Source organism: Lygodium microphyllum, chromosome 8, assembly GCF_053477565.2.
Source record: "Lygodium microphyllum isolate KBCC chromosome 8, Lygodium_microphyllum_v1.1.10, whole genome shotgun sequence".
In the NCBI taxonomy this organism is placed as follows: Eukaryota; Viridiplantae; Streptophyta; class Polypodiopsida; order Schizaeales; family Lygodiaceae; genus Lygodium; species Lygodium microphyllum.
In genome coordinates, this window is record NC_141142.1 from 72,503,721 (window position 1) to 72,529,380 (window position 25,660).

Consider the following 25,660-nt stretch of genomic DNA (forward strand, 5'->3'; position numbering starts at 1 on the left):
TGAACTCCGTCAAGGAAGAGGATAAAGGGATTTCAGGAAAAATGGATTTCTGGTAAAAGAAAAAAGAGGGAAAGGGGTTTGTTGACCTGTCAGGCGGGTCGTGTGGCAGCGCCTGCCTGTTGCGTGACGTTGTTGTCCGCCTGTCGCCCACGTGCCCACTAGTTGCCCGTCGTCGTCTAGCACGCTTCAGCCCGCGCTGTCCTTGCCGTTGTGCCCGCGTGCGCCCCGCAAGTTGTTGTGACTCCTGCCAGGTCCTCGCGCTGCGTGTTGCCTGCCAGAGGTCGTTGCCTGTCGCTTGCTTACTGAAGGTCACCTGCCTATCACCCACTTGCAGAAAGTTGCTTGCTGATCCATGACATGAATGCTCAGTCACCTCCTGCTGGTCGTGTTTGACTGGTAAGATGTTGAGAAGCATGCACAAAACCTACAGCTTCGATACCAGTTGTTGGACCAAGAGGGGCACAGCTGAGAGATATGGAGGTCGAGTAGGAGTGAGCGTGAGAGTGTAACGGTTGGAGAGAGTGAGCCGAGTGAAAGTACGAATCGATAAGAGTGTACCAACAATCTGTTGGTACACAAAGAATAAAATGTATTTATACTTAGGGCACGTAAAGGGTGGGTTCACATGTACATTGTGCATGTACTATACATTGAGGTTACCGGGCCTTTATCCCAACACAAACCAACACCAAGGTGTCTTCGAGAGAACCTAAGGGTGATATTGATCGTATCAGCTTCTGAATATAGAGAAGAACCATAGCATGTCTCTGTTTTCGTCATTAATGTCTTGTAGTAGCATACAAGACCATCCTATCAAAAAGCCTTTGAATATATGCGACCTTGGATTCCTCGCCTTTGGTCTGTCTTTGGCGAGACTGCCAAAATGTCCCATCATGCGAGCACCAAACTAGGAGCCAATCGTGCTCTGTCAAATATGAGCCCATCATGAACGTGGATCTCAATCCTAGCTTTAATATTTGAACTTGCTAGACTTAATTTGATGTGTTGGGGATGCCTCTCTTTGGAACTTGTGCACCTATATATCTGTATAGATGAGATTCACCTATCTCATCTCGCCACTCTCTCACTCTCCTTGTCTAGCATCGAAGAGTCGTGAGGAATGACCACAACACTTGTACTAGAAAGCAGTAGAGGAAGGGGCAACCAAGCCCTTCCTTTGATTTGAAGTTGAGGATCCCTTCCATACCTTGGCCTTTGCCTGTGCAGGGACCGATTAGGCACGGAGATTGAGACAAAGAGTTGTTACGCGTAGTGAGAGATAGAGAGAGTGCTAGAGAGCAGAGTAGAAAGTGAGCACGTTTTTAGGTACAAATGACGATAGTGTACCTTTAGGTTTTCACATAGATATATATATGTAAGTACAAGTGCTAAGGGTGCGTTCACACCCGAGCACATTTAAAGGCACAAGGCCTTTATTCCCAACAATCTCCCACCTAAAGGCAATGTGCCTTAAGAGGAGAAAAGAATCAGCTAATTCTAGGTATGTACAAAGCTGAAATACATATATCTATCCAACTCCCATCATTTGTTGGCAATGAGCAAACCGCTCTGCTGGAAGACCCTTCGTGAGAAGGTTTGCAGGGTTATCATCTGTATGCACTTTGACAAGCTCAATGCTTTTGCTGTCAAGTACATCTCTAATGAAGTGGTACTTCACCTGTATGTGCTTTGTCTTTGCATGAAAGATAGGATTCCGTGCTAGCATGATAGCACTCTGACTATCACAATGGAGAACAAGTGACTCTGAGATGCCAAGCTCTCCTACCAGGTGTGAAAGCCATAAAGCCTCCTTGCATGCCGCAGTGGCAGCCACATACTCTGCCTCTGTAGTAGACAATGCAACACACTTTTGTAGCCCTGGAGATCCAAGAGATTGCTCCTCCTGTGAAAGTAAACATCTACCCAGAAGTAAACTTCTTGCAGTTCGCATGGCCAACATAGTCTACATCTGTAAAGCCAACAACAGATGCCTTTGGCTTTCCAAAGCAGATGCACAACTCCTTTGTGCCTTTGAGGTATCTCATAATATCTTTCATTGCATCCCAATGCTTCTTGCCAGGGGTTGCCATGTATCTGCTAACCACTCCCACTGCAAAGGCAATGTCAGGACGTGTAGCAACCATAGTATAAAACAAAAAATCAACAGCTGAAGCATATGGTATCTTGGCCATTTCAGCCTTCTCATCATCAGATGTAGGGCTGTCCTCTGCACCGAGTTTCACATATGGAGGCAATGGAACCCCAATTGTTTTTCCCCCTCCATATTGAAACACTGCAAAACTTTGGAGATATACTCTTGTTGAGATAGATATAGTAAGCCTTTTGATCTATCTCTGAGTATTCGCATGCTAATAATGTGGTTTGCATCACCAAGATCCTTCATGTCAAAGCTGCCATGAAGACTTTGCTTCAGTGAGTCCAAGGCATGAATATCCCTGCCAGCAATCAGCATGTCATTAACATACAAAACCAAGATAATCAGGCTGCCATCTGCTGCCTTCTTGGTGTACAAGCAATGATCCACTTGACTTCTATGAAAGCCTTGGGACTGCATGAATGTATTAAACTTATCATACCATTCTCTTGGTGCTTCAGCCCATACAACTCCTTTTGAGTTTACATACCATTTTTTCCTTCCCTTGTTCAACAAACCCTTCAGGCTGTTGCATATATATGTCTTCATGCAGATCACCATGTAAAAACGCAGTCTTTACATCCATCTGTATGAGCTCCATATCCTCAACTACAACCAAGCCCAAAATGGTTCTCAATGTAGTCATCTTGACTACAGGAGAGAAAATCTCATCAAAGTCAATTCCATGCTCTTGCTTGTACCCTTTTGCAACCAATCTTGCTTTGTACTTTGGCGAGGAACCAGAAGTGATCTGCATCTTCTAAACCCATTTGCATGGAAGGGTTCTCTGCCCTTTAGGCAACTGCACCAAGTCCCAAGTGCCATTTTTTTCAAGAGATCCCATCTCTGATAGCATGGCTTTATACCATTTCTTGCTATCCTGTCTGTCCATTGCTTCCTTGAAGCAAGATGGTTCACCACAGTCTGTCAACATGACATAATCAGCCACATTAATTGCACAAGGATCAAATCTGTCAGGTTGTCTAGTAGCCCTAGAGGATCTCCTAACCCAATGGTCATTGTTTGCGGCTGTTCCTGCAAAATTTCATTTATAGCATGCTGTCTTGGTATTTCAGCCTGCAAATCAGCATTAATAGCTTGTTGTGCTGGCTGTTCCTGCATATGTAATGGCTCATTTTCATGGGCAATAGCTGGCTGATCAATTCCAGCATCATTTCCTGCAATTTCAGGTTCATTTACAGCAGGTATTTGGTACTGTACAGCGGGCACATTTTGCTGTCCAAAAGGTATTTCTTCCTCGAATACAACCCTATGGACCTCCTCAGTCTTTTCGGGCTGTTTGTACATGCGATCTTCCTGGAAGATAACGTCATTGTTGCGTACTACTTTCCTTTTCTCGGATCCCACAATTTATACCAAATTTTAACCTCGTCACCATATCCTAGGAAAATGCATTTACACGACTTTGTCTCAAGTTTGTTGCATTTTTCTTTACGAATGTGTACAAAAGCTTCGCAGCCAAACACTTTCAGATGAGCATATGAAGGTGGCTTGCCCGACCACCCAAAAAAAACCTGTTTGGTGACCGATTAATCAAGTGAATGGCTGTCATAACAGCCTCTGCCCAAAAACCATGGGGTAATGTAGCATGAGACAGCATCGTACGGACCTTATCCTGTATGGTCCAATTCATACGCTCTACAACTCCATTTTGGGGTGGATTATGAGGGGCTGTGAGCTCCCTCTTTCTCCCTTTGCTATCACAAAATGCCTGAAAGGCCTTGGACACATATTCGCTACCATTGTCAGAGCGAAGACACTTAAGTATCTTATCTGTCTGATTTTCAGCCAATGCCAAGAATTTTTTAAACTTGTCAAGCACTTCATCCTTGCTACGAATAAGTAAAGCACTCTCTACATTAGCATACAAAAGGATCTCATTAGAATTGCTCATAGCAGTCCTGAATGTATCCCAACTCTCTGGTAGAGTGCAAAGCAAGAAAGTAGCCTTAAATTCCTCATCAATCATGAACTTCAAGGCAACCGGCTAGCTGAAAATGGAGTTAAACTCACTCAAGTGGTAGACATTGCTATATCCTCTTTCATACGCAAATCCATAAGCTTTTTCAGCCAATACACTTTGCTTGCAGCACTCTTCTGTGCATACAGTTCTTCTAGTCTGGTCCATATAGCATATGCAAAATCCAAACCTTCAATGTTGAAGAGCAAGGCATTATAAATCGATAGCTCTATGGTTAAGCGTGCAAGCTCATTCAAGTCATCCCAATCATCTTGATCCATGTCCGTGGGCTTTGCCCCTTTGGTTTTGATTGGCTTTGCCTGCTTCTTTTGTAACAGGATATTGTAGCACTGCTTTTGCCAAACTGCAAAATTGTGTGCGCCTTCAAGCTTCTTTATGTGCATTAGATTACTGCTGTCATGGTTGCCAGCCATGATTTTCAGCCCAAATGTGGCAAAAAAACTAGCAAATGTAGGCCCAAACTGTCATCCAAGTGACCAAGGTACATACAAGTACCAATCAGTGATAAATGATCACGCAGAAGTACAGATTTCAGATCTGTAATTAAGTTTTTAGAAGCACCAAACCAAGTGCTACAGCATTATCCAACTGATTACAGCTGTTCCAAGGGCATGTGCATCACATTACATGAGAAATCCCAAAATTTCAGCTGCAATTTTTGTTGTACATGTACCTACGGGCATAAAATTTGACACGAACGGTCAAAAGCTCCAAAATTTTGTGCTCAAAAGCGTCACACACGCATCTGCATTTCCTCTGTCATGCATAGCTGTCGAATTTTGCCAAAATAAAGCAATTTCAGCAAAATCCCCAAATTTTACCAAGTGTTGATGTCCAAATTGCGCGGAATTCAACTTGCATGTACATAAAATGACCAAATGCTGCACAAATTTTGCCCAAACTGCAAAAGCCCCAAGTTGCACGGGGTCCAATGTGCATCAATGTCGAGAGATTGGGAAAATTTCAGCCGAATTTGCACATGTAGTTTAAAAGCCCAAAATGTTGGGGACAATGTGTTACAAATTCCTGCAATTTTTGAGACGGATATCACTGTCGCATCTTGCTCGCACCAAATCTGGACAAATTCCCAAATTTTCCAAGTCCTGCGTGCACTAATTTCAGTGAAATTGAAAGAATTTCACTAAAATGTGAAAAGCCCCAAAAAATTCCTGGGCAAATGTGCACCGACTTTGCAATTTCCTAGTCAAGTATTGTTTTTGATGAAATTATTTGTTGTTTTCAAAGTCATGATCACAATTGAGGATTTTAAAACTTCCTGCCAGTATATGGCATCATCAATTTCTCCTGCTGTTGTGTACTTAAACTGAAATTTTAACCTGAGTTACACGCTGTCAGTAGTAGTCCCCTATCCATGATCCTTTTTTGGTCAGTTGGGATGTTATTACTAGTAGGACTAGAGCATTGTTCCACTTACATGGGCAGCAAATCACCTAGAGCACAAAGCTCCTAATAGTTAATTTGCGACTTGTTTATTGCAGCTTTAGCCTACCAATTTTTAGCACAGACTGGTTCACATGCAGCCTCTCATCAGCTAAGCCAGGCTAGTTATTGATAATGCTCTGACCAAATAATTAAACTCTTTATCCCTTTCATACACTTGCCTTACAGAACTACTTGGTCATCTATATGACCATTTCTTTTCAATTGGATAGAAGTTCACATGGGAATCTTGGCTTAAACAGCTTCTATTTTCTAAAGTTGGTCTAATTCAGACTATTTGGAGTCTCATGTAGAACTTGAAGCTGTCAAATTCATCCTTTTCTCCTGTGGAAAATTAAACAACTTTTGAAACACTTTCCTTTCCCTACAGTGATTTTCGTTGAGCTTGTTCAGACATGAGTTGGTAGGAAAATGTCCAAAGTAGAAGCTAAGCATTGGGCAGTGCAGCCCACATGTAGAATGTGGAGTAGAACATTGCATGAGAAGGCAGCTGATTATGCATCTGCACATGTGCTTGAGATCCAAAGTTCTCCGGCTACAAAAAACAGGCAAGGGGAGCAATATAGTTAGGGTCAGTGCTTGAAAAAAACTTGTTCTAACCCATCAACTTTTCAGGTTGACGTGATTCAAAAACTAGTGTTCATATATAAAATTTCTATCTGTTGCGAGGATTCATACTAATACTTCCCAATGTTGGCCTTGAAAATTTAGAGGCATGTTTAATTGTGATTGAGATCTCCCATTTTCAGTTTGTATGATTAATGCACTACAATTAACATAAGGAGGGCATTTGCCTGCTTCAAGTGAATCAGCTTTTCTACAGTTTGCAAATGTTATCATAATATCTCTATTTGTTTTTAGAATGAGCACATTTACTACATTCATCCTTATGATCCAAAAAGACTATTGAAAGGGAAGCTATATTTGTTTCTTGGACCAGTCTTTAATTATTAGTGTGCTCCTGTTTGGGCTTAACTTGAGGGAAGCAGCTGTTTTAGCTTGCAAGTCTTTTTCAGCAAAACGCTCTTTGTTTTAAAATGAGCATATTTACTAGATTCTATGTTCTCATGAATCCAAAAAAGACCATAAGCTTGCATGCAAAGTCTTTTTTTGCAAAACATTTGGAATTTCAAAATCTAAACATTCAATCGTTCTACTGAAGTGTTTTTTTTACCTCAATTTCTTTTGCTGATTATGGAGGACTTTAGATGTTTTTGATTTTCCCCTACCATTAATTTTAATAGAACAATAATATGTGCTCGTCAAGTTCAGGCTTTATGGACTAAATTAACAGCTAATTTAATGATGATCGAGACTTTGCAGATTAGAGTCCAGGCAATCCGAGGCCTTCCCTTTCTTTGCAAAGATGCTCCTGACAATACCTCAAAAATAATTGATCTTCTGGGTCAGCTTCTGGTTGTAGGTGTGCACTTAATTCTATTTCTCCACTTTGGTATTTGTGCATAGACCTGTGTCTTTAGTTACTGAAAAGAAAGCTTTTTAAACTTTCTGTCGAGAGTAGAAGTATGGAATGCTGTCCTTTTGTAGTTCACAATAACGCTAGTGGGAGAACATCTGCCAGGTTGATGGTTATTTTTGTCCTCATTATTTTCCAGTTAAGAAGGCATCATACACATGTTTATCACCTTATCCGATGCAGAGTGGAGTCCATTCAGATTTATTGTCAATTTTGCCTAGGGGTGTCAGTTGTCATTCTAGTCATCTTGTCTGTAATATGGGTCAACTCTAATTATGATTTAAGTGAAAGTTTTGCAACAACTGTATTCTTCTTTAAGCTAGTACAGCGTATGTCCTTGAATCAAGGAACACACCTTTTTCTACAATGGATCATTGGATTTAAGCTGTTACGTCCACAATAAAAAATAAAAGCAAGAAATCTATAGTTGTAATTTGGGGCTTGATCATCCAGCTTGTTTTATTCATGCTTATATTTCTTTCTTCATTGTCCTTTGCATATCAACTATCCAAAAACAATATTTGGCATGAGTGCTTTGGAGCACTAGGGATCTGGTTCTGTTGATACCTATAGCTTCCAAAAGCACAGGCTTGCAAACATATGGACTAGGTGCCCTGCTTAGAGAATGAATGTGCTCTCTCTCTTGTCCTTCTTCTTAGCCTATACTTTATGGTCTTTATGCTTACCACCCTATTGGTGATCTACATATGGCTATGTGACAATGCAGCATGGGCAACAGCATTGGATGGAAGCAAGCCAATAGCTTTTGGGTCTTGGAAATCTATTAGCTAGCATTAATCAAGTCTCCGTGACATCATTGATAAGGATTTTGTAGCTCTCTTGATTGTAGGCTTTACCAAAAATAGGTTTTTGAAATATTTTCTTGATGGGGTAAAAATGGGCTTGAGCTTTTCTTACAGTCCCTTTCTAGTTCCAGTTTTGGGCCTGAGAGGGGTTGTTGAGCTAAAAATTCATTCCGTATTAATTAGCTATTTAAAACAGTCCCAAAATATATAAATTACTAAAAGTGTCATTAAACAAGGAGCAGTTCTAGAGAGCTTTGAAACCAGCCTTCCTCCTTGGAGAGGATGGTAATGACTTGATTAATCAACAATTACAATAAGCATAAAATCCACATAATCTAAAAATGCACATTTTACCACTTTAATCTTGAACAATGGATAGCTTGTTGGCCCCAAAACTCACGCCCCTTGCAGTACTTCTTTATCTTCAATTGTAAATGGATAGAGTACAACTGAGATTTGCTAATCTTCTCCACTAATCCAAGTATCTCTTGTTGTCATAAATGACCGGCAAGCCTTCAAATCGATTTATCCCTTGTCTTGCTTGAGAATTGGCCTTCGCCCTAGTCCTTGCAAGACATATTTAGCCCCAAATTTGATATTGGCTTGTTGACCTCTTGAATCTCCTTGAATTTCTTTACTTTCAACTCTGCTAGAATTCAAGTCCTAGGCTCTCAATTCTGAGTACACATTCTGAGGTGGCTGGCAAACCCTAATTTCTGTTATAAATTAGGATTTACAGTAGAAAATTTTCAATTTCTCCACCTTTGATAACTCAAGTTGTTGGATTTTGTTGAGATAACTTGAGAGATGATTGTAGGATGAGAGAGAATAGTATAGAGAGAAATTTTAGAGTTTCATTGCAAGAAAAATTGAAAAACAGTTGTTGCCTTGCTCAAACAACCATGGAAGCTATCACCTATAGCTTAGGACCACCAGAAAGGTTGTTGCCCCTCTTGTATGCTATCATTTGCTTTAAAAGAACCCTTAGGCTGTTGTTACCTACACCTAGACGGCTCCAAATTGCTGTCACCTGTTGTAGGATTTGTCCATGGTGGTTGCAATTCACATCAACATCTCCTTGCTTTCTAACAAGCTCCTTCTCTCTCACAATGGTTGGAATAGATTTGCATCATCCCACAAAAATCTCTTTCCCACTTGCATGGGCAAGTTTTGCAAAGTAGCAAGCTTTCCCATTTTCTAGCATTATCCAGCTCCGAATATTAATTCTCAAAATTAATTTAATAACTATTCTAGTGCTTAGAAAAAAAATTCACCAATCAATAATTAAATCGGTTAGACCAATTTGTCTCTCAAGTATCCTTGAGTAGTTATTGGCTCCTAGATTAGCATTAATTAATTAATTAATGCCTAGTCTTAATGTCACCGCTAAGATTAGTGGCCAGTAAATTGGTCTAGGCCTAAATCTGACACAGGGTACCATCCAGTATTTGTAAGGCATAACTTATCACAACTTTTGTCTTTGGCACCAACTGATATTTCAGGGACTTGGATCCCACATTGTAAAATAATTAACTTGCACCTCACATGTGCAACTCACACTAACACATTTGATTGACTTTTAATCAAATGCTAAGTAAAGCAATAAAATTTCATGTCCTCATGATAGAATTTTTGTGTCCCACATGGAAAAACCTAATTTTGGAGAATCCTTCTCTATCTATAAATAGACAAGCTGCCCATCATTCAAGCCCATTCTTCTGTGTAGGTTTCTCACTCGTATGTGTAAATTTCAGTCATCAGCCACCTTCTTCTTGCTGTCCAACCCTTGCTGACTGTAGCTCGACATCTTTCAGCCCCTGGTGCCAGTCTATTGTTATCGCCTTGCCTGCCTAGATGTTCCTCTCAACTGCATTTGCAGTCTTGCTGCCATTGCCAACTGATTTTATCTCTTTGACACCTTCCGAGCTTGCACTTAGTCCTCTTGTTGTTGGTTGATTGGCTGTTGTCCCTCTTTGACACTTACTACAGCTGTGTTTTTGTAGGAATCGATTTAGGCATGGAGATCGAGGCAGAGAATCGTTACGCGCAGTGAACGAGACAGAGAGAGTGCGGGACAGCAGAGTAGGGAGTGAACACGTTTTTTGGTACAATGACGAGTGTACCACTTTAGGTTTTTAGATAGATATATATATAAAATTACAATGTGCTAAGGGTGTGTTCACACCCCTGAACATATAAAAGGCACGATGGCTCTTTATTTCCAACAACCTCCCACCTAAAGGCAATGTGCCTTAAGAGGAGAAAAGAATCAGCTAAGTCTAGGTATGTACAAATTTAAAATAAATATTTATGCAACTCCCATCATCTGTCGGCAATGAGCAAACCGCTTTGCTGGAAGACCCTTTGTGAGAAGGTTTGCAGGGTTATCATATGTATGCACTTTGACAAGCTCAATGCTCTTGCTGTTAAGTACATCTCTAATGAAGTGGTACTTCACCAAGATTCCGTGCTAGCATGATAGCACTCTGAGTATCACAATGGAGAACAGGTAACTCTGAGATGCCAAGCTCTCCCACCAGACGTGAAAGCCATAACGCCTCCTTGCATGCCTCAGTGGTAGCCACATACTCTGTCTCTGTAGTATACAATGCAACACACTTTTGTAGAGATCCAAGAGACTGCTCCTCGCGTGAAAGTAAACACATACCCAGAAGTGGACTTCCTGCAGTCCGCATGACCAGCATAGTCTGCATCCGTAAAGCCAACAACAGATGCCTTCTACTTTCCAAAGCAGATGCACAACTCCTTTGTGCCTTTGAGGTATCTGATAGTATCTTTCACTGCATCCCAATGCTTCTTGCCAGGGGTTGCTATGTATCTGCTAACCACTCCCACTGCAAAGGCAATGTCAGGATATGTGGCAACCATAACATACATCAAACTGCCAACAGCTGAAGCATATGGTATCTTGGCCATTTCAACCTTCTCATCATCAGATGTAGGGCTGTCCTCTGCACCAAGTTTCACATATGGAGGCAATGGAACCCCAATTATGTCCCCCCCTCCATATTGAAACGCTGCAAAACTTTGGAGATATACTCTTGCTGAGGTAGATAGAGTAAACCTTTAGATCTATCTCTGAGTATTCGCATGCCAAGAATGTGATTTGCATCACCAAGATCCTTCATGTCAAAGCTGCCATGAAGACTTTGCTTCAATGAATCCAAGACATGAGTATCCTTGCCAGTAATCAGCATGTCATCAACATACAAAACCAAGATAATCAGGCTGCCATCTGCTGCCTTCTTGGTGTACAAGCAGTGATCCACTCGACTTCTATGAAAGCCTTGGGACTGCATGAATGTATCAAACTTATGATACCATTCTCTTGGTGCTTGTTTCAGCCCATACAACTCCTTTTGAGTTTACATACCATTTTTTCCTTCACTTGTTCAACAAACCCTTCAGGCTACTGCATATATATGTCTTCATGCAGATCACCATGTAAAAACGCAGTCTTTACATCCATCTGTATGAGCTCCATATCCTCAACTACAACCAAGCCCAAAATGGTTCTCAACGTAGTCATCTTGACTACAGGAGAGAAAATCTCATCAAAGTCAATTCCATGCTCTTGCTTGTACCCTTTTGCAACCAATCTTGCTTTGTATTTCGGTGAGGAACCAGAAGTGACCTTCATTTTGTAAACCCATTTGCATGGAATGGTTTTCTGCCCTTTAGGCAACTGCACCAAGTCTCGAGTGCCATTTTTTTCAACCATTTTTTGCTGTCCTGTCTGTCCATTGCTTCCTTGAAGCAAGATGGCTCACCACAGTCAGTCAACATGACATAATCAGCCACATTAATTGGCCACATTAATTGCACCAGGAACAAATCTGTCAGGTTGTCTAGTAGCCCTAGAGGATCTCCTAACCCAATGGTCATTGTTTGCTGGCTGTTCTTGCAAAATTTCATTTATAGCATGCTGTCTTGGTATTTCAGCCTGCAAATCAGCATTAACAGCTTGCTGTGCTGGCTGTTCCTGCACATGTAATGGCTCATTTTCATGGGCAATATCATTTCCTGCAATTTCAGGTTCATTTACAGCAGGTATTTGCTACTGTACAGCGGACACATTTTGCTGTCCAAAAGGTATTTCTTCCTGTAATACAACCCTACGGACCTCCTCAGTCTTTTCGGGTTGTTTGTGCATGCGATCTTCTTGGAAGATAACGTCATTGCTGCGTACTACTTTCCTTTTCTCGGGATCCCACAATTTATACCCCATTTCACCCTCGTTACCATATCCTAGGAAAATGTATTTACACGACTTTGTCTCAAGTTTGCTGCATTTTTCTTTACGAATGTGCACAAAAGCCTCGCAGCGAAACACTTTCAGATGAGCATATGAAGGTGGCTTGCCCGACCACGCTTCTTGGGGAACTCCCCCCCCCTCCAAAAGACCTGTTTGGTGACCGATTAATCAAGTGAATGGCTGTCATAACAGCCTCTGTCCAAAAACCATGGAATAATGCAGCATAAGACGGCATCGTACGGACCTTATCCTGTATGGTCCGATTCATACGCTCTGCAACTCCATTTTGGGGTGGATTATGAGGGGCTGTGAGCTCTCTATTTATCCATTTGCTGTCACAAAATGCCTGAAAGGCCTTGGACACATATTCCCCACCATTGTCAGAGCGAAGACACTTAAGTGTCTTATCTGTCTGATTTTCAGCCAATGCCAAGAATTGTTTAAACTTGTCAAGCACTTCATCCTTGCCACGAATAGGGTAAACCCATACTTTCCGTGTAGCATCATCGACAAAGATGACAAAATATTTCTTTTCCCCTAAAGATAATCCTAGCATTTGACATACATCCGAATGTACTAACTCTAGAGGAGAAGATTTCAAAGAAAGAGACTTTTTGTGAGACGTTTGTGCATGTTTGCCAGAAATTCAATGATCACAATGCTCAAAATCAGCATAATGAAGACAAGGCAAGTAACCCAAACGAGAAAGCACTTTCATTCCTGTTTGACTCATGTGTCCCAACCGGCCATGCTACAAAGAAACGCTTGGCTGCTCGGTCACGGCAACAACATGGTCACGCACACTAGATACATGAAGTGGATACAAAGTATCACTCTTGCAACCTCTGGCAATAACCCTAGATCCCTTATAGATCTTCCATTTTCCATCACCAAAGGTGGTATGAAACCATTATTATCTAGCTGCCATGTGCTAATGAAGCTCTTCTTGAGCTGAGGTACATGCCGTACATGTTAAAGTGTAAAGACAGAGCCATGCTGAAATTGCAACTGCACACTGCCAATACCTGCAATCTCACATGCATAGTTGTCCCCAAGATGGACAACACTATGTCGACCCTTTGTATAGGTGGAAAACCAATTACGATCAGGGGTGACATGAAAAGAAGCACCTGAATCAATAATCCAGGTATGCATGTCATCATCTATATCTGCAAGTAAAGCATGTGCACCAAAATGTGAAGAGACAAAGAGTACATCACTCCCACTGTCATTGTCATGAGTGACTACATTCACTTCTTCAATTTTTACACTGCTATTCTTAGGTTGACTGTTCTTCTTCGCTTCCTTGCAAGCATCTATCTTCTTGCCTTTTCCTTTCTCTTTCTTCCATTTGTAGCAGTCACGTTTAAAGTGACTCTTCTTGCTGCAATGATGGGATTCAACATCTTTGCCACGTGATTTACTGCGTCCCTTGCCATCATATTTGCCCTTTTGCTGTAATCTGCCCCTAGTATGCAAAGCATTGGAAGACTTACTGGATGCAATGTTCTGCCGATTCATCTCTTCCATAAGTAGAGCACTCTCCACATCAGCATACAAAAGGATCACATTAGAATTGCTCATAGCAGTCCTGAATGTATCCCAACTCTCTGGTAGAGTGCAAAGCAAGAAAGTAGCCTTAAATTCCTCATCAATCATGAACTTCAAGGCAACCAGCTGGCTGAAAATGGAGTTAAACTCACTCAAGTGAGTAGACATTGCTATACCTTCTTTTATATGCAAATCCATAAGCTTTTTCAGCCAATATACTTTGCTTACAGCACCCTTCTATGCATACAGTTCTTCCAGTCTAGTCCATATAGCATATGCAGAATCCAAACCTTCAATGTTGAACAACAAGGCATCATAAATTGATAGCTCTATGGTTGAGCATGCAAGCTCATTCAACTCATCCGAATCATCGTGATCCATATCCGCAGGCTTTGCCTTTTTGGTCTTCTTTATATGCATCAAATTACTGCTGTCATTGCTGCCAGCCATGGTTTTCAGCCCAAATGTGGCCCAAAAACTAGCAAATATAGGCCCAAACTGTCACCCTAGTGACCAAGGTACAAACAAGTACCAATTAGCAATAAATGATCACTCAGAAGTACAGATTTCAGATCTGTAATTAAGTTTTCAGAAGCACCAAACCAAGTGCTATAGCATTATCCAACTGATTACAGCTGTTCCAAGGGCATGTGCATCACATTATATGAGAAATCCCAAAAATTCAGTTGCAATTTCTGTTGTACATGTACCTACGGGCATAAAATTTGACACGAATGGTCAAAAGCCCCAAAATTTTCTGCTCAAAAGCGTCACGCACACATTTGCATTTTCTCTGTCATGCATAGGACTGTTGAATTTTGCCAAAATAAAGCAATTTCAGCAAAACCCCCAAATTTTACTAAGTGTTGATGTCCAAATTGCGCGGAATTCAACTTGTATGTACATAAAATGACCAAATGCTGTACAAATTTTGCCCAAATCGCAAAAGCCCCAAATTGCACAGGGTCCAATGTGCCTCAATGTCGAGAAATTGGGTTAATTTCAGTCCAATTTGTGCATGTACATGAAAAGCCCCAAATGTCGGGGTCAAAATGTTGCAAATTCTTGCAATTTTTGAGACAAATTTGCTTGTCCTGCATCAAATTTCCCAAATCTGGGAAAGGCCCCAAATTTTTGGGCCAAATGTTGAGAAATTTCACTCAGATGAGCAAGATTTCAACAATTTTTGCGAAATTCCCAATTCAAATGCGCGCAATGTCTGCAATTCCGTCGTAGATGCCTCAAATTTTCACGAACAGTGCTTAGTCTGGCGATGCCCCAACTTTCTGGGCCAAAATTGCATAAATTTGATGTTTTGTGCTTGCATGCGCGAACCCCGATTAGAGGAAGGAGTTTGAGAAAATGTTTTTTTTTTTTGAAAAAAAAGGTTTCGAATGATGGGTTTGTTGACCCGTCAGGCATGTCTCACGTCCTCCCCGTCGCGCGCTCACCCGCTGGTCCCATCATCGTCGCACGCCCGCTTGCGTGTTGTAGGTCAATCGCCCGCTCGCCCGCTCGCCTGTTGCAGGTCAATCGCAGCCTCACCATGCAACGATTGCTGCCCACTACCCTGTTCGACTGTGGTGCTTGTCGCCTATCGCCTGCCAGTCGCCATGAGCCTTGTTGCACAGCTGGAGCTTGGTCCTCGCACACTCTTCACAGCCTCTTCGCTTTTTGTAGCTCACGACTGTGATTCTCTTGCCCTCCTTTTAGCTGTCTCTTGCCAACTGTGATCTTCTTCCTCAGCCTGACGATTGTCTGCAGCACCTGTATCACCTTACGCTCTGATACCAGTTTGTAGGAATCGATTTAGGCACGGAGATCGAGGTAGACACTTGTTATGCGCAGTGAGAGAGACAGAGAGAGTGCGAGAGAGCAGAGTAGAGAGTGAACACGTTTTTCGGTACAATGGCGAGTGTACCACTTTAGGTTTTTAGATAGATTTATTGATGAAAGTACAATGTGCTAAGGGTGTGTTCACACCTGTGCACATTTAAAAGGCACAATGGCTCTTTATTCCCAACAGTTTTGTTGTCCAGCAGGCTACCTCTATTAGTTGATACCTCGTCTGCTGTTGTTTAGTTGTCTGTAGCCCGTGATGACTAGTTTTCAGCCTTCCTTTGCACTCCTACAACTCCGATTGTTGGTTTTAGCACTCGGAATATTACCCTTGACATTTGCTACGCTCTTAGATTCATTTACTGCATTGATTCATTCACTTCAGAGTTCTCTTCTCTCTTTGTTTGTGTTTGTGTTTTCGCGTTTTGAGTTTTGAGTTTGGTTTTTGTGTTTAGGGTTTGCGTTTATTGTGTGACTGTTTGAGTTATTCGTGTTTGTATGTTCTCTGTTTTCTCAATGCAAATCTTAGCATATCTTTGCATCCGGTTCTATTGCAAGCTATATATAGCCATTGCTTTTGACTCCCTCATCATTGCATCTAATTCTTTCTTGTTGTTATAGTCAACTTTAGTCAGGCATCATCTTCTCTCTTTTTTTTTTTCGTAAAATCATCTTCTCTCTTATCTTCCCTAGTTAGATGTTGTCTCTCTTTCCTCTTCAAGTCCTCATTGATGTGGTTGTAGTCACTTGTGTAGGGGTTGTTGTATAAAAACTCTCTTCTTGTTTTATTCAAACTTCAGTTTTGTGTTTTCTTCATTCTCTTCTATGTGTTCTTATCTCTATGTTTCTTTCATTGCTTTCGCATTGTGCACTCACCTTGTAATATGGCTTGAGAAACCTTGTGACAAGGAGGTAAAACATAATGTATCCAAAGAGGTGATTAATATCCACAAATTTATGAAGATAATACACACAGATTTCGAGTTAATTTGAGAAGATTTTGGAAGAGCTAAAAGATAATGAGTGTGTTGCATGCTTCACCCAACCACTCTACATGGAATTGCCCTAAAAGTCAAAGAGAGAAGATGAAAAGAAAGCTCCTAACAAGGAAAAAGTGATAAAGAAATCCATATAGTCTAAACCTTGGAACTAGTTGGGTATGAAAAAGTGCACATCTTTAAAGGTTTACTTATAAATATCACACAAAAGTGTTGTATGTCATCATCCATGTGACAGCCTACTTTTAGGCCACATGGGCTAGTAAGAATGCATGGGACATGGGCTAGTAAGAATGCATGGGTCTAAAAATGAGTTAGAATCATGATTGATGGTTTTGATTTACTTCTTTACAAATATAGATTTAAGATGTGGCCATAGCTGGATTTAGATGCATATGATTCTCCGGTACGCAGACGTATGAAAAGCCATTTGATACTTGGCCATTAAGAAAAACAACTTTTGACTCGTCAAAATTGCCGCTTTTTACCTAGCGAAGTATTTTCCTACAGTCTTGGCATTTTCTATTGCATTACCTGCAAGTACAGCTTACGTGCCCAAGCCAGAACTTGTCCTTCAGCTTGTACAGTGTGTAGAACCAATGCATTGTGTGCAGAAATCCAAATTCTTGACCTTTGAGCATTCAGTCTCTTGGGTTGTTTTAGAGTCTAGAGTGCTTTGTTATGAGTTATTACATATTATGATCTTAGTGGACTAATTATATTTATAAGTCATAAATCATGAATTTTTGTGATCTTAGTGGGTTCATTATAATCTTAAGATTCATACAGTCCCCTTGTAAAATTTCAATGTCTTTTATGCTTGTTTTTCGAAGTGTAAGCTTTATTGAAATGTTTACAATTCATATCAAGGTTTAACTTATCATTCTCATAGTTTTCTAGTTCTTTAAGAGAATTAAAAAAGGAAAGAAAACTTGCCTCTACTATTAACCCTACTCATATGGTGTGAAGAAATGCTCTAAATAAAAAAAACACAAAACCAATCGTACGACAAAGCACAGACTGATAAACACAGAATACAGTTAGGGTTAGGGTTAGGGTAACTCAGAGTCAGTGAACACAATGAATAATAAAGTAAATGAATAACGAATATATAGTGCTCATCCAACAAACACACTATGTAGTGAATACTGAACCTTGAACTCTTGTGTCTCTGGGATCCAAGGTAGAGGTTATGAACTATAGAGCGTGTCGTACTCCGAACGGATCTTGAATCATAGGAAAGGTAGCTTTTGAGTATCTAAGACCAGCAAACGCAGCCAAGGAAGGCTGGATCTGATGTGTAGACGACAGTGTAGATGAGAAAAAGATAAAAAACACAAGTATTTAAGGAGAGAAAAATTGGGCGATAGCTCTTAGTGCAGACACAGCTTGTGGAGGAGAGAGAAGATTGGGGCAACAACCAAAAATTGTAAATGTAGCCTATGCGCAAGAGAGAAGATCAAGGCAATAGCTCCAGACTGCTTGTGATAGTATTAGATGCTAACATTAGTATCAACGCATAATGCAAATTGTTGCCCATTGCTCCAGGGTACCACACGACAGCTATAGATAGGTGGCGAAGGTAGGAATCAGGCGCCAGATGGTAGCAGATGGCTGGGGAAAGCTCTTACTGTAATGTCCTTTGCAAATGGGTGTGGGCAACAGAGATATGGCTCTTGAAACTTGCAAAATAAGATTGAGGGAGAGTGGTGGACTCCCTACCTATTTATAAAAAGTTTGAGGACCCAAATTAGGGTTTTGCATGTGAGATACAGTAACTCTCTAGGATCATGTTTCTTTTTAAAACAAGAAGGTTTCTTCATTAATTATGCGTGTTTTGGGGTTATTTAAGTCAGGCTTATACATTTTTAGCTCAACACTCCCTCTCAGGCCCAAAACTAAGCCACGAGAAATAAGCCCTTTATATCGATTTTTCTTATATCCCAAGGCGTCCCACCACAAAGTAGCTAGGGAATTAGGCAAAGGGTGCATGTTGATTGCCTAGTGACCTACCAAGACCATAGAGGCGATGGTTATCTTACCAACGGAGCCCAAGTGATCACCTTAGAGAGACGGCATCAGACCAAGGGTGCACGTCGACTGTTCAAGGGCCTACGAAGTCTTGCAAAAGTAGATGGAATCAACAATGGACTCTGTTTTTTTTTTTTTGTGAGAGCTTTTGATGTAAGTTGTTTAAAAGATTTAGTATTAAGTGATGGCTTCAAATGAGTTTTGTCCCATTGAGTCATTGTGCTCCAAAGTATGTGAAAGTAAGGATGGATAGACCCACTAGCTTCATAAAACAAGCAAAACAACCCCACACACTACTAAGGTAAGTGCCTAGGGATTCCTAAGGGTGTGTGTTTGTGGCAATTATATGGAGATTATGTGGAGAGAGGCAAAATGACGGGAGTAAGCAAGATAATCAAAGCCAATATGCAAGCATAGGAAAAAATTGCCTTTGGAGATTGCCATATGCAATGTCACGATCATGGTGGATCTATAGTTGATCACTTCAAGGGTGACCGAAAAGGGATAAATGCACATAGATGCATGTTTACATGAACAGAATACCGATGCAGTGAGCAATGTAAAGAAAGATGCAAATATTCATGCTTATGTAGAATGTGATACAACGGTCCCACTTGGACAGTGCTCTCGTAGGGGAATTATTTACTTGTCCGAGCATCCTTTTTCAATCATGTCATCCTGACAGTGTGGATGAAGTTACAAATGTCCATAATTGATAATATAAAGGAATAAATGTCTGAAAGTAAAAAATTGTAAGCATCATCACTGTCACTTGCCCCCTCTTAAACTAGAAGGAGAAGTAAGAGGAAAGCACCCTCTCCCCATCACTCTCAAGAAGTAGAGGAGGTGTATCGAAGTTGATTCACGGTAGAAGATATTGTAGAATTGGCCGGTTGATCGCCCTGGTCAAAATATCTGTAAAATTGTCACTAGATGGCACAAACTCTAGGCTTATGGTGCCCAGCTCAGCTTTCTCTTTGATGAAGTGGTAGTGAACCTCCACGTGCCGTATCCAAGGGGTTATGATAATATTTTCCGCAAGGGTAATGATACTCTAGTTGTCACAGTTGACAACTATAGACGACTTGCAAGGAAATTGTAATGTGGGCAGCAAGTTTCTCAGATAGATGACCTTTGTAGTACGTACCATTGAGGAGAGTCCGATACTTTGCCTTGGTCGTGAAAGCCGCCACTGTCTCTTGCTTATGGCTAGCCCAAGAGATGGGTGCTGTACCCAAGGTGTAGAGATAGCCGCCATGAGATCGCCAGGTGTCAAGATCTCCTACCCAGTATACCCTTGGAAGCATAAACCATGACCGTAAGTTAGTCCATAGGTATACCGGAAATATCTTAACTCATGAATATAAGCAATCCAATGAGACATTCTAGATATATTAAAATACTGACTAAGCAAACTAATTGGGAGTGCTAGATCTGGGCTAGTATGAATTAACCAGAGTAATTTCCCTATAGTAGAATGATAGGTAGGAGCATCAAAAGGCTGACTCGAGGTGTCCTTGTGTAGATGGATAGTGGAATCTAGAGGTGTGGCCATTGGCCATGTCTGATCAGTGCAATACTGTTCCACCAGTTGTAGGGCGTACTTCTGTTGTGACAGAAAGATACTTTTCTCGGATCTAACAATCTACATATCTAAGAAATAAGAAAACAATCCTAAGTCTGTCATCTCGAATGTAGAGCAAATTTGTACCTTAATTTTTGCTAAAGCCGCAGAATCCAAGTTAGTGAGTAATATATCATCAATATATAGCAGGATATAGCTGGTCCCCGTGCTAGTGGTGCGCACATATCGATTTGGATCATAGGGCTACGAATGGTATCCATGAGTTCGTAAGAACTCATCCATCCTGTGGTATCAAGACCTGGCGCTTGCTTTAGTCCATAAAGAGCTTTTTGTAAGCAAAATACATTGTCAAGCCAGTCAATGGAAGAAAAGTTGGGAGGTTGCTCCACATAGACTTCTACCTCCAAATAACTGTTCAGAAAGACACTTTTGATGTCCATTTGATAGATCGGTCAACCGTGGTGAGCGCTGAGCATAATCAATAGATGAAATGATGTCAAGTGAGTGGTAAGTGCGAAGGTTTCCTCATAGTATATGCTGTGGTTTTGCTTGAAACCTTGCACTACAAGGTGAGCCTTATATTTATCTAAAGTATCATTAGCCTTTAGCTTGGTCCTAAAAATCCACTTTGTTCTGATGATGGGCTTGTGACGAGGACAATCCACCACTGTCCAAGTCTCATTTCGATCAATATTATCTAGTTTCTTTTTCATGGCCTGTGACATTAATGTGACATTAAAAGTGATATTTAATGTCACATTAAGGTCATAAATATGGAATGTGACATTAAAAGTTACATTTAATGTCACATTAAGGTAAATCTAGGGGAACATGCACGAGAATGACCGTCCGGGCTCTTGGGCGCCCGAACGGGGTTAAGGGGAGCCTAGAGACTAAGGGAGTCCAGGAATAGTAGGACTTCAGGAAGTTGACGGCTGGCAAAGGAATCCGGGTAGAGGGCCAGCACATATCTAGGCGTGGTTGGGAGGAGAAGGATACTCGTGCTTTTCATCGTTTTGGGGGTTCTGACTCTCTGTCATCTATCATTGGTATCAGAGCCTATGTCTCAGATCGTTAATCGTTCGCCTATTATCAGAAATCCGTCAGGTTGTCAGTCGCTAGTCAGGCCGTCAGTCTTTTGTGAAGTCGCGTGAGTACCTGGCGCAGTGAAAACGCGACGGGACGGGCCGTGAAGAAAAACGAGAGGGAGAAACGCCACGTCACATCACGTCTACCAGGCGCCGTGAAGAAACACGTCACATCACGTCTATCAGGCGCCGTGGAGAAAAGCGAAACGGAGAAGCGCAGCGCCACGTCACATTAATGTGACCCGTTACGTTACGGGCAGAGAAAAGAAAAATAAATCTGTGGGTCGCGAGGACCAGATCAGGCGTGGAGTCGCCAGTACTAGACGTGGGTCATAAAAAAAAAAAACGTGATTCTGTCACGATTACTGCTGACAGGTAAATGCGACTGCTCCTGAGACGGATATGACTGCGACTGCTGTGAGAGGGACAGAAGAATGTCAAATACGACTGAAGTCAGGAAATTGAATTTCCAGCATGATTACTTCACTGTTCTAATCCGGGAAGATACAATCTGTTTCTTACTCTTCGGATTTCTTTCCAAACCAGCAACCACAGCCTGCCATTAAAAATCAGGGAAGTACTTTATCTTGTATGCAAATTTCTTATTTTTGCTTTCCAATTCCAGTGTATTAATGGCAGAAAAAGGGAAAGAAAGGGTAATGGAAAGTTCTAGTTCCGGGGATCAACCTATGGTAGATCCCCATGAACCAGACATACAAGAAGAACAATGGGAAGAATTTTTTGCCACGCGAGAGCAATTCGATGATCTTACTGCTCGTGTGCAAACTCAGGGGGTTCAAATGGAATTTTTAACCCAAACACTTACTGAAATAAAATCTCAATTAACTTTATTGTTGGAAAGAGATAAAAATAAGATAGAAACCTCGGATGTCCCATCTTCATCGAAAGATTTAGATGTGACTATGCGAGATCCTAAGGAACCCCAAACTTACCATAAATTGAGGGATAATCCAGTTTTAAAGGATATGAAACCACCTCAATTTTACGGGGAGGAAAAAGATAGGAATAAAGATACAATCTTTAATTTCCTCCAAAAATGGGAAGATTTACATAAATTAAAAAATACCCCACCACATCTCCAAGCACTGGAGACTAGTTTAACTTTGGGGCCCAAAGCATATAAGTGGTGGCGAACTTTAAAGGAGGCGAATAAAATACCTGAAACTTGGGCTCAATTTGAATCCGTCTTTTTAAAAGAATTTCTTTCTGAAAATGAAATGGAAAAAAATTGGGAAGATTGGGATTATGTCAGACAAAAGGGACGACCCCTACTGACATATCTGGAGGAATATCGTGAGATAATCCTCAAACTGGAAGGAATAGATGAATTCCAAAAAACAAGAGGATTCATCAGGGGACTGGATAAAGCCTGTAAAAAGGAAGTAAAACGGAGTTTACCTAAGACGCTCGAAGAGGCAATTAAATTTGCATTAATTTATGAAGATAGTACGCGTCCAGGTACACTCACTAGTCTCACTGATACGGAGCCCAAGTCTAAGGAATTGGAAACCTCAAAATTTGTGGGCAAATTTAAAAGGAAAATGCCATTTTTCAAGGGTAAAAAACAACCTTTTGAAAAGAAACCATATATGAGGCCAAAGTTAAGTCCTGATGACTTTGATAAGGCCAAAAAAGAAAAATTGTGTTTTAATTGCCTATCCCCTAACCATGCTGCTTGGAATTGCCCTCAAAAGAAAAAGGGGGAAGACAACGGAAAGGACAAGGGCAAGGGAAAAGAAAAACAAATCCATGTAGTGCAGACCTTAGAATTAAAGGGCCATGAAAAGTATAAATCTTTAGAGGTCTTGCACATGGATGTACAACATAAGTGTTGTATGTCAACTTCTATGTGGCAGCCTACTTTTGGGCCACATGATTTACTTAGAGTACATGGATTGATAGCTGGAAAACGGGTTAGAGTCATGGTTGATGACTCTGCCACACATAATTTTATAAATTATGCACTTGTCAAAAAATTGAAACTTCCCCAACAAAACAGTGAGCATCAATATGTTGTTCGTATGATGCAAGGCCAAGACAATAAGGGATTAAGAAGTTGAAAAACAAATTAAGAATTACTTGGATAAAGGGTTTATTCAACCTAGTAATTCACCTTGGGCTTCACCAATTTTATTGGTAAAGAAAAAAGATGGTTCTATGCGACTTTGTGTGGACTATAGAGCACTTAATAAAATAACGGTGAAGAATAAATTTCCTACGCCCAGAATGGAAGATCTTTTTGATCAATTGCAAGGGGCAAAATTCTTCACAAAGATAGACTTAAGATCAGGCTATCACCAAATAAGAATTAAGGCACAAGATGTTTCCAAGACGGCATTTCGTACTAGATACGGACATTATGATTTTTTGGTGATGCCTTTTGGCCTCACTAATGCACCAGCTACCTTTATGAAGCTGATGAATAGTGTTTTACGGCCCTATCTAGGACATTTTGTAGTAGTCTTTTTGGATGATATCTTAATCTTTAGTAAATCAAGAGAAGAACATTTGGAACACTTACAATTAGTATTCCAACTGTTAAGAACACATTCCCTTTATGCGAAGAAAACTAAATGTGAATTCTTTGCACAAGAGGTCAAATATCTAGGGCATATTATCTCGAAAGAGGGAATCAACATGGATCCAGAAAAAGTAAGGGCAATTATTGAATGGCCACCTCCAAGGAACCTGGAAGAGCTGCAGATCTTCCTAGGTTTATCTGGATTTTATTGTAGATTCATTCGAGATTATGCCAAAATAGCTGTTCCAATGACAGACCAACTTAAAGGGAAAGGGAAAAGTTTTAATTGGGGAACAGATCAAAATGAAAGTTTTCAAAAACTTAAGGTAGCTATTGCTACAGCTCCAGTATTATTAATAGTGGATCCCAATAAACCATTTGTGGTTGAAGCTGATGCCAGTGATAAGGCAATAGGCGCGGTCTTATTACAAGAAGGTCGACCAATTGCTTTTGAAAGCAAGAAATTAGATCGTACAAAACAGAATTATTCTGTTTATGAGAGGGAGCTGTATGCAATAGTACATGCAATGAAGAAATGGAGGCACTATTTGTATGGTGCCAAACTTTTGATTTTATCGGATCATGAAAGCATTAAGTGGCTTAATGATCAACCAGATTTACACGGGCGTAAAGCCAGATGGGCCGAACTCCTCCAAGAGTTCGACTATGAGATCGGATATAGAAAAGGAAAGTATAATATAGTAGTTGATGCACTCAGCAGAATGCCCATCATTAATGAATTGAGTTTTACTCAGTTCACTTCCAATTTGCTTGAATCTTTAAAAGGGAAATGCCAGGTTGATCCGGCATATTCCAACATATGGGAAGCAATAAAAAATGGGGATCCAAATGAAAGCGTGATCCTCCTAACCCTAGATAAAAGGTGGAAAGCGAGGATAAAGTGCTTTAGTTAAGTGTCATTGCTTATGACGTTATTGCTGTAGCCTCAAGGAGGTTTGGCCATTGCTTCAACCTTCCCGAATTCCTGCAGATTCGGGTCGTTTTCCGCCACTGGAACATCTTGAAATAATTCCCATATGGTGCGGGAGACTCAATTGATCTAGACTCAGAAGCTGGGATTTGACCCTTTCCATCGATCGGTTGGGCCAAAGCATTTACTGGCTTAAAGGCCTAAGAAAGAATTACTAACTGGTATTTGCGCAATTTTTCCCGTTGCTTTTACGGAACCCCCTTCCTGTATGGTCGAACCATCGCCCATCAGTACTTAGCCAACATTATCAGATTCTAAATTCAAAGCGATGCCTACTGTACCATCTTCAGATTCTACCAATTCTCCAGCCATTACTTTGTTCGAACCATGAATGCGGGCTATTCCATCTCCCACTTAAGGTACAGTGCCAATATTAACAATTTCCATTTCTGGGGATCGGATGGGTCAAAAACAGCTAATTCGTATAAAGCCATTGAACCCGCAATACTGGCCGGAAACGGCGAGCAGACAGTCTTTGATTCATAGCAGTGCAGCTCTTGACGTACGGGGCTTTCCCTTACTTTGTTTCCGGAGTACAGTAGCTAAAGAGTGCAGTATTTGACTATTTATTAGGCATTTCCTTCGACCGGAAAAGTGGCCATTGGTTCACGATACGAATACTGTTCTAGGGATGTCGCTAATAGTTTCTGCTAGACAGAAGTACTGTTTTGAACGGGCTGGCTCAGCAGCAACTCCTGGTACTGTAGCCGTGGGAACGACGGTTCGGTACTCGTTGCTGTGACTGAGCCTAGGGGTTGTCTTTCATAACAATAGCAAGTTCGTAACTGATAGGTGCAAATAGGGTTGTGTTTATACAAGTTCGACAAAAAAGGAAAAGCAATGAATCCTTTGGTTTCC

General features: G+C 40.9%; 1 protein-coding gene across 2 annotated transcripts in view; it reads left to right on the forward strand.

Annotated features, from left to right (window-relative positions):
* Positions 1–25,660, forward strand: part of LOC148032446 (apoptosis inhibitor 5-like protein API5) — a 66,600-nt gene that overhangs the window by 16,185 nt on the left and 24,755 nt on the right. For both annotated transcript variants that reach the window (XM_087683119.1, XM_087683120.1), the window contains exon 3: positions 6,942–7,041. In XM_087683119.1, coding sequence (XP_087539245.1) covers positions 6,942–7,041 — 100 coding nt within the window. The remainder of the gene's footprint in view (positions 1–6,941; positions 7,042–25,660) is intronic.